Source organism: Erythrolamprus reginae, chromosome 1 (assembly GCF_031021105.1).
Source record: "Erythrolamprus reginae isolate rEryReg1 chromosome 1, rEryReg1.hap1, whole genome shotgun sequence".
In the NCBI taxonomy this organism is placed as follows: domain Eukaryota; kingdom Metazoa; phylum Chordata; class Lepidosauria; order Squamata; family Dipsadidae; genus Erythrolamprus; species Erythrolamprus reginae.
Window position 1 is genome coordinate 196,554,662 of NC_091950.1, and position 17,738 is coordinate 196,572,399.

The 17,738-nt window shown below is 36.3% G+C and overlaps 1 protein-coding gene across 2 annotated transcripts in view; it reads left to right on the top strand.

Annotated features, from left to right (window-relative positions):
* ITGA4 (integrin subunit alpha 4) overlaps nt 1-17,738 on the top strand; it is a 54,987-nt gene that overhangs the window by 22,929 nt on the left and 14,320 nt on the right. For both annotated transcript variants that reach the window (XM_070731874.1, XM_070731873.1), the window contains 9 exons: nt 1,085-1,130; nt 2,159-2,313; nt 2,570-2,727; nt 4,769-4,918; nt 7,164-7,240; nt 13,541-13,691; nt 16,153-16,251; nt 16,828-16,907; nt 17,358-17,447. In XM_070731874.1, coding sequence (XP_070587975.1) covers nt 1,085-1,130; nt 2,159-2,313; nt 2,570-2,727; nt 4,769-4,918; nt 7,164-7,240; nt 13,541-13,691; nt 16,153-16,251; nt 16,828-16,907; nt 17,358-17,447 — 1,006 coding nt within the window. The remainder of the gene's footprint in view (nt 1-1,084; nt 1,131-2,158; nt 2,314-2,569; nt 2,728-4,768; nt 4,919-7,163; nt 7,241-13,540; nt 13,692-16,152; nt 16,252-16,827; nt 16,908-17,357; nt 17,448-17,738) is intronic.

Below are 17,738 nucleotides of genomic sequence, written 5' to 3' on the forward strand. Positions count from 1 at the left end.
ATGAGGGCATGAGTGACTGTGAGCAGTGACTCCCGGTCCAAATAGGGCCGCAACTGGTGCACCAGGTGAACTTGGGCAAACGCCCCCCTTGCCACAGCTGAAAGATGTTTCTCTAATGTGAGCTGTGGATCGAGAAGGACACCCATGTTGCGGACCCTCTCTGAGGGGGTCAATGATTCCCCCCCGGGTGATGGACGGACAGATAGAATTGTCCTTGGGAGGCAAAACCCACAGCCACTCCATCTTATCAGGGTTGAGTTTGAGTCTGTTAACCCCCATCCAGACCCCAACAGCCTCCAGACACCGGCACATCACTTCCACTGCTTCGTTGACTGGACATGGAGTGGAGATGTACAGCTGGGTATCATCGGCATACTGATGATACTTCACCCCATGCCCTTGGATAATCTCACCCAGCGGTTTCATGTAGATATTAAATAGCAGAGGGGAGAGGACCGACCCCTGAGGCATCCCACAAGGGAGGGACCTAGAGGTCGACCTCTGACCCCCCACTAACACCGACTGCGACCGACTGGAGAGGTAGGAGGAGAACCACTGAAGAACAGTGCCTCCCACTCCCAACCCCTCCAGCCGGCGCAGAAAGATACCATGGTCGATGGTATCGAAAGCCGCAGAGAGGTCAAGAAGCACCAGGACAGAGGATAAACCCCTGTCCTGGGCCCGCCAGAGATCATCCATCAACGCGACCAAAGCAGTTTCCGTGCTGTAACCGGGCCTGAAACCCGACTGTTGAGGGCCTAGATAATTGGCTTCTTCCAAGGACCACTGGAGCTGGACCACAATATACAATATACTTTCTTCCTTTTCAGATTTCTTGTGGATTTGGAGCAGAAGTAAATTAATTAATTAAAACAATAAAGCCATATATTGCTAAATATGTTTCAGACATTCTAATCATAAAACATTTCTTCATATATCAGTATATTCCTGTAATTAATGGTGTGCAAGCAGCACTTTGATGTAGTCCAGAGATGAATGTACAATAAAAGAGAAGTGCCAGAAAGAATATTTATAATGCCTCAGTCCAAAAACTGTATTCCTGATTTGTTTGTTTGTTTTACAGATGTAGCAGTTGGAGCTTTTTTGTCAGATTCTGCTGTATTACTGAGGTGGGTCAAACATGTTTTAGAGTTAGAGGCAATTGAACTGAACTGAAAATTTGTTATCTATCTAACTACCTTATTTTTTGGAGTATAAGACACACCGGAGTATAATATGCATCTTAGTTATTGGGGAAGAAAATAGAGGGAGTGGAAATCTGCCAACTAGGTATTCATCTGGCTAGTGTCCTTAGTCTGGTCAGCTTCAGCACATTATTTTATCCTCTGGTTAGGGCTTAAAAAAACCTTTGGAGGGAGTAGCAATGAAAAAAAAGCCTTATGGCTGGAAAAAAGCCTTCTTTGGAGGGAGTAGCAATGGAAAAGCCAGGAAGCTGGGAAGATCATTAGCACCTCGTTAGGGCTGGAAAAAAGCTTGGAAAAGCTACATTCAGAGTATAAGATCCACCCAAATTTTCAGCCTCTTTTAGGGAGGAAAGTGTCTTATATTCTGAAAAATGTGGTAGTGCTATCTATCTGTCTGTCTATCTATCTATCTATCATTTCATGAGACTCTTTATTAAACTATGAACTTAATTATTAAGCTATAACATTAGTATATCACCTAAATCTTTAATATATGGAATGATTATGTTCCAAGCAATGGGGACCTCAGAATTTATATCTCTCACAATCACATCTTGTATACTAGATGCCATTAGGTTTTCATTAACAATCAGAGGATGATTTGAAAGCGAAAGGAAAAGTAGCACTTCTTCATCAAACTTTCTCAATTCCCAATTCTTTCATCCCCATCTCTGCCTTTCTATAAATTCTCTTTATGTTATTACACAGAAAGGCAAATGGCACTTTGAGCAGGAATGACAAGCAAGGAAAGAAAAAGTCAATCTCTGTTTTCAATTCTGTATAATTCTGATCTTGTCTGCTTTTAAATAATAAATTAGACATGCGTGATATTTAATTAATATGTCATTTGATCTGTTAGAATCTAAATCCTTGTTTGTGTCATAAAAAAATGGAATCCACGGCCTTATTAATATTGATAGAACGTTTTGTGATCACAAATTTTCCCTTTTAAGGACAAGGGCTGTAATTATTGTGGAAGCATCCTTGAAACACCTCAACTCTGTAAACCGAACCATACTGGACTGTGTGAGAAATGGACAACCAGCTGTGTGCGTTAATCTAACGATTTGTTTTAACTATACTGGCCAAACCATTCCAGGTTACGTAGGTAAGCCTCTATGTGCCCTCATTATTTACATGTTCACTCACAAACACACACCAGACTCTGAATATATATTCTGATTTTTTTTCTTTTAAGATTTAATAAAAAGTAATATTCCAAAGATTGGACAGAAAATCCTGAAAATGAACTTGCTGTTAACATACGTAGTAGCTCACCATCACTTTAATGAATATGAAAATGTTTTAAAAGATTTTTTTAATCCTTCCTCTTATTTTATTCTTTTTAAAAAATCTTTTTACAGTATTGCTTTATAATCTAAGCCTGGATATTAATAGAAGGCCAGAAACTGCAGCAAGGTTTTATTTTTCCTCTAATGGAACCTCTGAAGCCACTTCTGGAAGTGTCCGAATCTATAGCAACAACAATTTTACATGCAAAACCCATCAGGCATTCATGAGGGTAAGATTGTCTTCATAGACTTCTTGGGATGGAAGTATACACTGAGAAGGTTATCCAAAAAGCTGTAGCTGACTCCTGTCAGGGAACCTGCAGCAAACTCTGACCATGGTCATTTGCCAAGGTTTATTCAAGTCATGAAAATAGACACTTTTGCTTTTTGCATCACAACTTATGTTTCACATCTATCACAAGTCAACTGTGGAGGTTCTCAGTCATCCAGGTCATGGGTTGTCCCAAAGGTGCTTTTTCAAGAGGCAACTGGGTTTTCTTGGTTTTCTTTGAAGACATTTTGCTTCTCATCCAAGAAGCTTCTTCAGTTCTTTCTTTCTCCTCCTGCAACTTTTGAACTTGTCAGAAGACACTGAGGTTAAGTGAATTTGGTGCCAGGTATCAAACTTTCACTTTTCAAATCATGCTTTTTTTTTTCAACACCTGAGAAATTAATAGCTAATTGGTGTAATGAAAATAATATACAGCAGATGCAAGGAAACCTTATGGAAAATCAGAATGAATTGGAACACATTTGAGCTGATTGAAACAAACTTGTTATTGAAAATTAGGGCATGGAACCTGTATAGAATAAATTATACAAAGTGTCAAAAATTATATTAAAGTTGATTAAATTATTCCCTTAATGTGAGAGATAGGTTGTCGCTGATTGTTCTTCCAATAAGTGACAGCCTATCTCTCACATCAAGAGAATAATTTAATCAATGTTAATATAATCTGTGATACTTTGTATAAATTTTTTTTTAGAAGCAGTTAAACATAATATAAAACATTCCATATTTCAGTAAATGTAAAAAAAAATATACTGATTCCAGCATAAAAGTATAGTAATTACTGTAACATGCAAGATTCCATTTCTTGAATTTAAACATAAATTTATTTTTTAATTAAGAATGACTTCCATTATGCTTAATGGGACTAACATCCTAGGAAAAGCAGGACTGTACCAAAGAGAAATGACGTATCAGCTTCATTGCCGTTTCATCCTTCCTTGGTACTTCAATATAGGCAGTACTTCAATCTGTATTACAGTACAGTAAATCTAAGGGACTGAAAACATTTAAATACGATTCAGTGTGAGCTTTATAAATTGATCAGGTAATCAGTGTGGTCTATAGGGGGAAGGATATCTTTCTTGAGCAATAAAATAAGAGTCTACGGAGAGGGGCGGCATACAAATCTAATAATAATAATAATGAAGAATCTTAACAGAAATTTTAAAAATATGCTAAAACATTCTTAAATATGCAATGTTCAGGCTATTTGGCTTCATTTTTTACATACTGTTGCCTGGGATTTGCTTTTGAATAGATTTTCTTAGAAGTATTATAAGAGAGAATTCAGATTTGGGGTGTATGCTGCCATGCTGCATACATCCGGGTCCGCCTTCTGCTGCACGAATCCCAGCGACCGGTTAGGTCCCACAGAGTCGGTCTTCTTCGGGTCCCGTCAACTAAACAATGTCGTCTGGCGGGACCCAGGGGAAAAGCCTTCTCTGTGGTGGCCCCGACCCTCTGGAACCAGCTTCCCCCGGAGATCAGAATTGCCCCCACCCTCCTTGCCTTTCGTAAGCGCCTTAAAACCCACCTCTGTCGTCAGGCTTGGGGGAACTGAACTACCCTTTTCCCCCTAGGCCTATACAATTTATGCACGGTATGTTTGTGTGTATGTTTGGTTTTAATAAGGGTTTTTAAAATTATTTAAACATTAGATTTGTTACATGCTGTTTATTACTGTTGTTAGCCACCCCGATTCTACGGAGAGGGGCGGCATACAAATCTAATAAATAAATAAATGCTGTATGTTGTTTCATGATAAGCCACCTCGAGTCCTTGGATAGGGGCAAACAAACAAACATAAATAAATAAATGAATGAATGAATGAATGAATGAATGAATGAATGAATGAATGAATGAATGAAAGAATAAGTAAATAAATGAAATACTGAAATGTAGAAATAGCTTATATTGTTGATTGGTAAATATTGTTTTCAGTTTTATGCAATTCTTTCATTTGATTTCACCATGCTTAGAAAGATGTAAGAGATATTCAAACTCCTATACATGTTGAAGCTACCTATCACCTGGGACACCATGTTTTGAAGAAGAGAAATGCTGATGAACTCCAGCCACTCCAGCCAGTACTTCAGCAACGGAAAGAGGATAATATTGTGCGCAGCAAGGTATGTCATGCTGGCTTGTACATTGGTAAATAAAGTCTAATAAGCTGGTGGACAGCAGTTGCAATGGGCTACTTTTCTGTTTCTGATCCTCATCAGAAGGATTTTTCCTAATTATATGGACTTGATGATGGAGCTGATTTTGAAGTAGTATTGGCTACACTAAACTATAGATTTTATAACATTATAACATAAAACTATCGAAAGAGCATTTTCTCATGCAGAAGGAAAACACATGTTCGTGCTAAATTCTGTAACTATTAAAACCATATGGAACATGAATCATCATATGCTGTTGTGATTCATCCATTATTTTAATGTAACTGAGACATGATAAAGTCCTATAGCTTTGTGTACTATTTGGATGGCTCTAAAAATGTCAAACTGTAAACAGTCGCTACACACTAAGCCAAATGACTGACTTATTGCCTGAATCTACAAAAACATCAGGCAGTAGTTCAGACATAACAACATAGGACCTCTGATGCTGGCATAGTTTTCTGGATCAAGGCAAATATTTTTGTGTTCCGATACACAGTTTTTCAATATAAAGGAAATAAAAGCAGTTGAACGTAACAGCTGCTTTAAATTTATACATGCTCTCTAGATACTGTTGTGGTGAAAGGTCAAAGGGATTTGTTTCCACATGAACTTTCCTAGTGACATCCAACAAAAAAAATGTCAAAAGTGAAGCACCTTCTCTTCTTTTCTTATCACTTTGCTTTGGAAACACTTTCATTTAAAAGAAGTACAGTATTCTCATTATCCATAATTTTGGCGGGTCTTGGCATAAGGCAATGTGATATGGCTGTTTTTAATTATTTTTGTTGTGAATTAGTAACAACTGGCTAATTATTTTGTTTTTCATTATTTTTTTGTGAACTGGCAACAACTGGCTAATTATTTAATTTATTATTGTAATTTTTTTACTCATGATGGGGGAAATATTTGGGGGTTTGCTGGCACAAATGCCCAAATTGCTTGTTTTTAGGGTTTTGTACCTTTACATGTTGGTGTGTCGGAAAGGGGTTTTGCAACTTTTTTACTAGATATTCTTACAAGAACACCTGTGTTTGGTGTTGTGGTACATCTGAAGCTTTATGTGGTATCACCTCGAGGTTCGATTACTGCAACGCTCTCTACATGGGGCTACCTTTGAAAGGTGTTCGGAAACTCCAGATCGTGCAGAACGCGGCTGCGAGAGCCATCGTGGGGCTTCCCAGATTCACCCACGTATCTACAACACTCCGTGGACTGCATTGGCTGCCGATCAGTTTCCGGTCACAATTCAAAGTGTTGGTCATGACCTTTAAAGCCCTATATGGCATTGGACCAGAGTACCTCCGGAACCGCCTGCTACCGCTTGAATCCCAGCAGCCGATAAGGTCCCACAGAGTTGGCCTTCTCCGGGTCCCGTCGATTAAACAATGTCGTCTGGCGGACCCCAGGGGAAGAGCCTTCTCTGTGGCGGCCCTGGCCCTCTGGAATCAGTTCTAATCCGGAGATTAGAACTGCTCCCACCCTCCTTGTCTTCCGTAAACTACTTAAGACCCACCTATACCACCAGGCATGGGGGATTTGAGACACCTTTCCCCCAGGCTTATTATAATTTATGTTTGGTATGTATGTGCTGTTTGGTTTTTAATTATGATAGGGTTTTTTAGTTTTTTTTAAATATTCGATTTGTGCCAGTATAATATTGTTTTTATCGTTGTTGTGAGCCGCCCCGAGTCTTCGGAGAGGGGCGGCATACAAATCTAATAAATTATTATTATTATTATTATTATTATTATTATTATTATTATTATTAATTAATAAGGGCTACTTTGAACATTTGGTATGGTGACTATATATCTTTGATTATAAAAGGCAGCCTTTTATTTAAAAAAGCTGCCCTCTGGATTATATTTTATTTTTTCTTTTCTTGGTTTTGCTTTTGGATTTTACTTCATAATGTAATACAATTTTTTTTCAATCATTATGAACCCCCTTTTCAGGTATGTGTTTTATTTTTTTTTCCTCAAGAAAATATACCCATGGTAATTATTGGTTCAAAAAGCTGCCTAAAATGAGCCTTCAGTCGAGACAGAATGGCATGAATTGAAATGGAGGGTGCCAAATTCATTGTAATTTTTGAAAGGCAGGCAATGTTTTCTTACTGGTTATTTTGGATTTCATGTTAAAAAGTATTTTTGAACATATATGTTCGAAATTGTTCTAAAATTTTGTTTCTGTTCTTCTTTCAAAGTTTGTCTTTGCAAGATTTTGTACTCAAGAAAACTGTTCTGCAGACCTTCAAGTTTCTGGAAAATTTACATTTCCAAAGTAAGTCCATTATAATTGTGAGAAAGTGAACAAGATTCATGAACTTAGCTTTCTTTCTAAAAAAGTTCTTTTTAGAAAGAATGGAATCAGATATCAGAAAGTTCTTCAAGACCTAAAGAATTGTGTCTGAGTGGAGTTATAGAGGAGCTGAGTAAATTGACCCGAAGAAGAGCTGAATAAACATGTGGAGCTCTGGCACTGTATGAGAAACTATGTTTATATGATTATATTCTGCAATTATTCTGCTATCTTCAAAACATATTCCACTGGTCTGTTTACATATACCGAACTATTATTTACAGTAGTTTGCTTTTTTTATTTAGCATAATATGCAGACTGTTTCCATTTCAATGTTCTTTGTTTAATCGGGTCAGTCTGTTTCATTCAACAAATAATAGTTAAAAATAGATCTGGCTTGATAATATGTGTGAAGGCAACAAATGCATTAATGTCCATATAGACTCCTGCACTATAATTTAACAAAAGAATACATGGTTAAAAGAGCCTAGCAACTTTCTAAAATTAGATAGAAACATAGAAACATAGAAGACTGACGGCAGAAAAAGACCCCATGATCCATCTAGTCTGCCCTTTTACTATTTCCTGTATTTTATCTTACAATGGATATATGTTTATCCCAGGCATGTTTAAATTCGGTTACTGTGGATTTACCAACCACGTCTGCTGGAAGTTTGTTCCAAGGATCTACTACTCTTTCAGTAAAATATAATATAAACAATTCCTAAAACCATTTGATCAGGTGGTGCAAGATCACTTTGGTGCTGCTATCTGATTAGATGGAACATTGACATGCCATTTACATGCACAGATTTATAATATCTTCCCATGCTGTTTTGGGCAGAGAAAGAATGTTCCTCTTTTTGTCTCTAGAACGTATACATTTCGGAAAAGGGTGGCATACAAATCTAAATAATAATAATAATAATAATAATAATGATGATGATGATGATGATGATGATGAGGAAGAGGAAGAGGAAGAGGAAGAAGAAGAAGAAGAAGAAGAAGAAGAAGAAGAAGAAGAAGAAGAAGAAGAAGAAGAAGAAGAAGAAGAAGAAGAAGGCATTGCATGGCCAGTTCTTGGAGAAGATTGAAGGCAAAGTGGATAAAGAAAGACCTGGTCATGGCTTACAAGTGGAACACTCAAAAAGGAGACTGAGGGACTAATACTGGCGGCACAAGAACAGGCCATTAGAACAAATGCTGTCAGTGCCAGAATTGAAAAATCAACAAACGATCCAAAGTGCAGACTCTGTAAAGAAACAGATGAAACAAAAAAGATCGCACAGACTGACTACAAGCATAGACACGATGCTGTGGCACAGATTATCCACTGGAACTTCTGCCAGAACTACCATCTACCAGTGGCAAAGAACTGGTGGGATCATAAGCCCGAAAAAGTGGTCGAAAATGAGCAAGCAATACTACTGTGGGACTTCCGACTGACCGAATTCTGAAGCATAACATACCAGACATTCTGATTGTGGAGAAAAAGAAAGCATGGATCATCGACATTGCAAACTCAGGAGACAGCAGAATTGAGGAGAAGCAGCTAGAGAAATTAGTGAAATACAAAGATCTAAAAATTGAGCTGCAACGAGTCTGGCATAAGCTAGTGAAAGTGGTCCCAGTGGTACTTGGCACGCTGGGCACAGTGCCAAAGGATCTCAGCGGACATTTGAAAACCATCGGAATTGACAAAATCTCCATCTGTCAATTGCAAAAGGCCGCTTTACTGGGATCAGCAAACATAATTTGCCGCTACATCATGCAGTCCTAGGTGCTTTGGAAGCACCCGACTGGTGATGAAATATGGAATCCAGCATAGTGATCTCGTTTGCTGTGTTGTATTGATGATGATGATAATAATAGTAATAATAATAACAACAACAACAACTCCAAGGAGTTTATAAGGGGTTCATAAGTGGTTTCCAGTCACTGATAATTGTAGGCATTGATTTTTCTCTAATCAAACAAGTTAATTCTGTCATCTCTGCTATCTGTCATCTTCACTCATTTTTCCTTTGCGATAGTTCACAGTATTTCTATTTTTGTGCATCTAATAATCTAGCAGGTCAGTCTTATCTATCATAATGTGGGTAAATAGATATGTAGACTTACGTGCATAGTTCCTTCTAAGCTGAGCAGTGAGCAATCGCTCACTTAAAAATCATCATCAACTCAGAGTTTTCCAAACCTGCCCAGAAGCCGAGAGGGAAAGAGTGAGAGGGAAGGAAAGAGAGAGGAAGAGAGAGAAACAGATAGAAAAAAGAGAGGAAGGAAAAGAGAAAGAAAAAGAATGGGAGTAAGGAAGAGAGAAAGAAAATCAAAATCTAGTTTGAAACTAGCTCAACTATTTAAGTGGCATTTTGATATTGATAGAGTTGCCCTATTATGAACTCACTGTTATAGACACACAGTATTTATTTATTTATTTATTATTTCTGTGCCGCCCAGTCCCAAAGAGACTCCCGCTCAGACACTATACTTTTCGCCCCCCCCCCAAAAAAAAAAAAAATTAGAGGGAACACTGCTTACGTGATACCATTTGCAAACCTAGTTTTCAGTAGAAAGTATTTTCACAGTCATGGTGCATAAATTAAAAGGGAAAATATGTTTTTCACCTTCAAGCAGAATTTCTGCTGAACTACAAAATGCTTTTATGGGTTGCAAAGACTAGAATTTTTAAATTACCTTTTTACAAAGGCAAGTGTTACATAATATGTTCTTCTATTTTCTGAATTTACCTGGCCTTCTTTTCACCCTCCTTAAGAAACAAGAAATACCTATCTTAGAAACATTTCTCTACCTGAATGCTAATCTGATTTCATTTCTCTCTCTCTCTCTCTCTCTCTCTCTCTCTCTCTCTCTCTCTCTCTCTCTCTCTCTCTCTCTCTCTCTCTCTCTCTCTCTCTCTCTCTCTCTCTGCACTTATTTTCAGTCTTCTTTCAGGGCCACAGCCATTCTGAATGATGTCAAAATAATTCATTTTAAATCATACTTAGAAACTGACAGTCATTCAATTCCTACTGTCCCTCTCTTTCCCTTTTCTCCAGGGACCTGTTTCCTATAGAGATGAGTTGTAGCCTGTCTATGCCCATCTGAACCATCCAGGAATTCATAGTGATTTGTCCTGCTTTAAAGGACTTCTGTTTCATGTCAAAAAACTCCAGGAACTTTCAAAATCAGCTCAATTTGGGATTCATCAAATTCTCCTGGGTATTCTAGTTTTTAGGATTAGGGTAGAATAGGCTGAAGACAAATGCCATTTTAAAAAAAAAATCATTAATTCATCTTTTCATACTTACCCTAAGAGTGAAGATCAATCTGTTTAAAAATATAAGCAAAGGAGGGAGGCTTAACCTTTAGGGCAAAATGGTTAAGAAGGAGAACATCTATTTATCTTTACTATTTTTATTTCCATTCCTTTCTGTTCTGAAGGGGTTTTTTTTTTCAATAGATGAAAACTGCAAGGAAAAAAACCCTATTCATATAATCTTTTGCTGGTTAAAAAAAAAAGCCCCCAACTTGAATAGTGGCAGGCGGAGGTGTAAACAAATGGGATTGGTGCTATCACATCTTCCTTGTTTGCTTTCCAGAAAGTGTGAAACGCCAAATTATTTTCTCCAGATACTTATTCTTTGTCTGTGAACAGCATTTTTTCCCCATGCTACTAATCTCTTATAATCAGGAGGCTGGTGATGTCTTTTTCCACTAACAAATGCTATTAGGAGACATATGTTTTTGCGAGCAGTTGCTTGTCCAGATGCATAAGATCAGGTCTATACATTTGATGCTGCAGCTTGCGAAAACTTGATGCCTTTTAATAAAAGTTGTCAGTCAGAAAGGTGCTATGAGAGTTCTTCTGACATTTTATTACATTACACTAACACAGCTCTCCTTCAACCTAAGAAAGCCAGGTAAGAATATTTATGGTTTACCTTAGTGTGCACTTATGCCTTATTTGCCCTTTCTAAATTGCTTTAATCAGATAACTTAACTAGTTTGAGTTGACAGGCATATATTTCATATAACTTGTGTGCACTGGGCTAAAGGAAGAACAAGAAACTGCCTAAAGTGAACAACTGTTAGTTTGCTTTATGGATGCTTATTATCTACACATCACTCTGCTAACAAAGCAAAACACCATAAAAGTAGAAAGCAGGAAAGGAAAGAATATCAATTATTTATATTTAAAGAAACTTTCAAGTATACCATTAACTAGAGGCCTAGCCACTGAAATATTAGCATTTGTATTTCACATTTTCATTTGAAACTTACTGCTTATGTAGTACTTTTACCTTCTGTTGCTTGTCTAAGTGCCAACTTTTCTCCCCCAAAGTATTAAATGACTAATGTATTGGTCTCAAGCCAGAATTTTTGATAAATGCTTATTTCAAGGCAGCTCTTCTGCAAGTCTTAATTAAAGTTTAATGTCAAATTGAAGTTTACTTTCAAATCCTCTTAGGTGCTTTTTTTTCTTTTTACTTGTTAACATGATTAGAGAACACTGGGTGAAACATAAGATAGACATGTTTATTGTGTGCACAAGTCCTGCCTTTCATTAACCTTGATTGAGAGTAAAAGGACAGGTGCTCTTGTGCAATGTAAGATAATGTATCAGCTGCATTAAAAAGGCAGTGATACTGGAAGTAGCACACATAGAAGGTATGTCTTGTTAATTATTGGGAACTGAGCAATTCCAGTTATATAGAGGGGAACAGATTTTCTAGAAAGGATAAAGAACTAAAGAGTCAGTGTTTGAGCAGAGAATGAGGGTAAACAAAAGTTTGTTGTGTTTGACAGTCAACATTTCTCCCTTAGACTCTCCATGATTGACCTCTTCAGGTTCCTAAGAGGCCAGTAAGGGGCGTACATAAGTGCACTGGTGTGCCTTTCATCCCCTGCCCAATTGTCTTTCCTTTCTCTCACTTATCATATATATTCTCTTCCTTTCATATATCCTCTCCTCTAAGTTCACTTTTACCCTTATATATATTACGAAATGTCTATTTTTCTTCCTATGTATTTGTGTATTGGACAAATGAATAAAATAAAAAAATGTGGTTACAGATCATATGCTATTTTACACTGCTTAAATGGGTAAGGAAAATTATATCACAAACACACTTAATTGGCTAAAGAATGCAAAAATTCTCAATTTAGCAGGAAAATAGATAACAGTTGTATGCTTCCGATATGTAGTATCAGAAGCACACAATAGTTGTGCTACTACTTCTGATATGTAGTAAAATGTTTTTCATTCTGTAGTAGAAAGACAGAAGCAGCTACTCTGTCTTGCAAAACAATCAATTGATTCCTAGTACAAAAACTGAATTTCATGTACTTTTTTCAGCCCAAAGGCCATCCTCCAAAAAGCAGAATAAAAGCTAAATTAGATCTGATATGGGTTTAATTAAAATGCATTTATGTTAAGTAACCTTAACATGCATATTCCCAGTGCATTTTGTTCTTTTTTGTTGCATTGGCATCTACAGTTCAATGGCATTTGCTGGAGGAACTTCTGTAGAAACCACACTAAGGGCTTTGGGAGATATAATATGTACGCTCCAAATATAGCTGAAATAATATTTGGTTATAACTATTTTATCTTATCCTTCATCTAGACAGCTCAAAGTATCACACAAGGATTTTCCTTTAACCCAGAGAAACATTTGATGCTGTTATGATATCTGTGAAGCTAGTTAGCTCTTGTATTACATAAATTTGCATAAAGCACCTAAATCCACAGAACCTGGTTGATACTTCCTCACTTTTTTCTGAGATCACATTGCCTGTCTATCCTGGAATGAGATTCACCTGAAGTGAGATTTTTTTTAACTGTTTAAAGATGGACATAAACAACCAGCTTACTAAGTAATCAAATATATTCATTTGGTAAATTATCATTAAACAGTTGGCTGCTTTTCTTCCATCTGGGATCAAATCAGCTTGCAGGAATTCATCTGAAAAATATAAATATGGGTAGTATGTTTAGCTTGTCTACGATTAGTGTTTCATATCAAAGATACAGTTTGGAAATGATTATTTTCCAAAATGAGAGCATAGTTCAGAGCAAATTCCTATTTTTCTAATGAAAGGATGCACACTGCACTTTTGCAGTGAAAAAGCCAGGTCTGAATTTCTAACAGTAGGATGCAAGACAAAAGAAAAGAAATCTAAAATTAAATACAGTGTTCCCTTTTCTGTTGTATTAAAATTGAAGTTCAAAAAGAAGTGGTTTAAATTAAAATGATGTATATTCTTACTCATTTTGTATAGGCCTTATGAAAAGAAACCTTATCTTTCAGTGGGAAATGTGAAACAATTGATATTAAATATCAGCTTGTACAATGCTGGCGATGATGCTTATCAGACCAGCCTTCTTATCCAGCTGCCTAAAGGTCTCTATTTCACCAAACTTGTAGCACCGGTAAGAAACCTATCTTCTATATTTTTGTATAAAATAATTTACCAGAGATTTTTTCATTCGCTCAGCTAAAAACAAACAAACAAAAGTTTCATTTTAAAACATTTGAAACTTAATTACAAGACAAACTGATTTAAACCATTTTTAAAAACTGTTTAAAGATGGACATAAACAACCAGCTTACTAAGTAATCAAATATATTCATTTGGTAAATTATCATTAAACAGTTGGCTGCTTTTCTTTCATCTGAGGTCAAATCAGCTTGCAGGAATTCATCTGAAAAATATAAATATGGGTAGTATGTCTAGCTTGTCTACGATTAGTGTTTCATATAAAAGATACATTTTGGAAATGATTACTTTCCAAAATGATAGCATAGTTAAGAGCAAATTCCTATTTTTCTAATGAAAGGATGCACACTGCACTTTTGCAGTGAAAAAGCCAGATCTGAATTTCTAACAGTAGGATGCAAGACAAAAGAAGAAATCTAAAATTAAATACAATGTTCCCTTTTCTGTTGTATTAAAATTGAAGTTCAAAAAGAAGTGGTTTAAATTAAAATGATGTATATTCTACAGTCATTCTTCCATACTGTTTGGTCCTCTTAAATATTACTCATTGAATAATAAGAAAAAGATGAATAGATTAAAACAAAAAGTTTTCTTTTTTGTTTCAGAGAAATCAGTGGGGCTCACTGCAGAATAAGTACAGTAGGTCAAGGACTATATAGTGAAACAGTTGTTTATAAAACCATATTATTTTTCCTTCCAAAATTTCCCTTTCTTATTTGAGAAGACGACAGATACAATTTTCTAGCAAGGCAAAGTATATTTAATTAAAATGAAAAATGTCTAAGTATTATTTGATGAAGCAGCAAGCAAACTATATGTCAAATACACTTTTTGCCCAAAACAAAAATATTAAAAGCAGAATTTTAACATTGTACACAATTGGACACTTTGTTTAGACCTATACATTGTCTCCTCCATGTAGCCAGTGATACATGAACAATACAAAGTAATTTACTCTGTTGAATGTAAAGACTTCAAACAGCTTCCAATTTGCTTAGAAAAAAATGAAATAAGTTTATAGGAGCTGGCAGCCAGCAGATGCATCACCAACATCATCCCTTGTGGAAAACACTTTTGTTGGACTACACTACAGACTATTATTACACAGACAACAAAATATTATGCTTTATTTATGATGGTCCAATTCCTTTCCCCTTTTCTCTATCCAAAATTATATCCCATTAACTTTATAAATCGTATGTTTTCTTTACAAGTTGAAATATTTGAAATTTATCAGTAGACAATGTAACTGGAAATACAGAATTCACTCTTTTCTCTTTGAATGATAAGGCTAATTAGTGTTTTCTGTAAAAGCTTGAGGTTTACATTGAAGTGAATTAAACTTTTAGATTTTTATTAATGATAGTGCTGATGGTATTATTGGCCCGCAAAGATCACAGGCAGTATGGCAATGATTACCACCACACAAGTTCTGGGTAAATGTTTCCCCTTTTATTCAATCTTCCAAATACCTCTGCATTTTTTAATAATGAGCAACTGGGATGTAGATTTTTGATTTGGATAAATGCTGTTAACTTTTTCTCCCTAAAAAAGGCAGAGTCTCTGTGGATTTTGCTCCACTGTTCATTGCTGACGATGTGTGTGTGTGTGCTCATTTCTGTTTCAAGGCTATTGAGCCAATATCCAGAGACATTATCTAAGTCATGTGGCCAGTATGATATCACTGAGTGCTGTTACTTTTCCACTGAAGCAATACCTATTTATCTACTTAATTTTACATACTTTTGAAGTGCTAATTTGGCAGGAGCTGGGGCAAGGATGGGAGCTCACCCCATCGCCTAGTGCTTGGGTCTCAAACCTGAGCTGCCAGCTTTTTAGCTGACAAGGCCAAAATCCTTACCATTAAGTCAACCACACCATCCTTTCTCCCTAAATCATTTTCTGATTTTTTTTCTTCCTTCAAAACTCCTATTTTCTTTTTTGGAAGACTTACAGATACCCCTTTCTACAAAAGCAAACCCTTTCAGAAAATAGGGCGGGGGAAAATTCGTTAAGAAAGAAGCATAATGGGAAAAGGTTATATATAGAATTTTCTGTTTTCAGTCTTCCTTATAATCAAAATCTCACAGAACATCTAACTCCAGGATCCCCAACTCCTGGGCTGCAGCCCACTACCGCACCATGACTCAGCTCCACCACTAGTGCAAGGGATGGGCTGGTACACGCACATGTGCACTGGTTCACTGCTCAAGGAAATAGAACTGTGTGCACTCACACAACCCAGTTCCTCTCTCTCCCCTCAGCTGGACTACCACGCCATAAATGTTGGGGACCTCTGATATAGATATTTTTGTTGCCTTATCAATTTGAATTTCCCCCCCCAAACTTTCACCTATCTCAGCCTTCTTATATATTGCTCATTTTTACAATAGGAAGAAACACAGATACATTTTCAAATATCAGAAAAGGAAAGCCATGGAGTGACAATTAACTGTAGCATTGGATATTTATATGTTGATCATCTTTCAAAGGTAAGAATAAATATGAAGAGTGACTTGATTAGTATATAGTAGACTATGTCCTTCATTATAATTATATCTGTATACCAAGCAGCTATTATGGATTGCCTCAAATATATTATTATTGTTAATAATTATTAACAAAATATAGTGTCTATGTGCATTTTTTAGGATCTCTTAATTGGTAAAAAGATTAAATATATATATCAGATTAAAATGTCAAACTCTGCAACATTTCTTAGGTATAAGAACAGTAGTAAGACATCCAGTAACACTCTGGGGCTATAATTGTTTACATGTTCAGTTCAGTGAAATCTTTTAGAAACCATGAAAATGGAGCATGACTAGTTATTAAATAGGGTCAGGGGTACATCTGTATAGACAGGATCCCTATGATGCTTAGTAGCCAAATTAGGTTAAATCACAAGTTTGCATGTTGAGAACTGTACATGCTGCCTTAATAAGTGAATAGTTATAGACTTCAATAATACAATTACAGCTAATTTATTGAATATAGTGCCTATTATTCCTGCATTCTGATATAATACAGATTGATTAATGCAAGCTGGAAAAAAAACATTTTTTCAGGTGGACATTAGCTTTGTGTTGGATTCAAGTTCACTCAGCAGAGCGGAAGATGACTTGCTCATCAGCATTAATGCAACCTGGTAAGTGTTGCTTACTACAGATTGTTACCTTAGACCTATATTAGAAAAAAACCAAAAGAACTGCGTAAAAATACATTTCATAATTTGCAGAATTTTCCCAGGAATCTAATCTAATATTTATTTTGGGGGGTTGGCTAAATAGGCTGTGATACAGTCCTCAAATGGGCAAAACCTTTGTCCTGGAATGATAGAAAATCTGCTTGCTGGCATTTGATCATGCTCTCTATTGCCAAATGTCAAAATGCCAAACCTCTCTTTCCATCTCCTGTCCTAATGTCTCTTTTATTAGTATCAGGTATATAAATATTATTATATCTTTGTATACCACCAATATGTACTTGACAAAACAAATGAATGAACAAATAAATAAATTGCCAAATGTATTATGTCAGAAAACTAAGCAGTACTCAGGGATGTTAGTAAATGTGATGCATTTCTTTCTTTCTGCAGTGAAAATGAATTCGACCATGATCTGCTATCTGATAACAGTGTAGTTTTAGCTTTGGCTCTGAAACATGAAGTGGAACTGAACATTCATGGGTAAGTGAAAGCTTTTGGAAATGTGAATAGACCGGTTGCAAACAGCATTCAGAAGTGATTTCCCAGGGTTTTGAGCCTGTGGATTTTCTTGTGGGTTCTTTAAATTGCCCGGCCTTTGCTCATTTTTATGGAAAGACAGTATAAAAGCTATACAAATGCTACTTTAACAAGATAACCAAGTAAATTCAGTGTTTGGGCTTTCACATGATAGAGGCTTAATGTTCTCATGACTTATGAAGATGGAAAGCGAAAATTTATTTGACCTACAAAATCCCCAATTTTTAAAAAAGG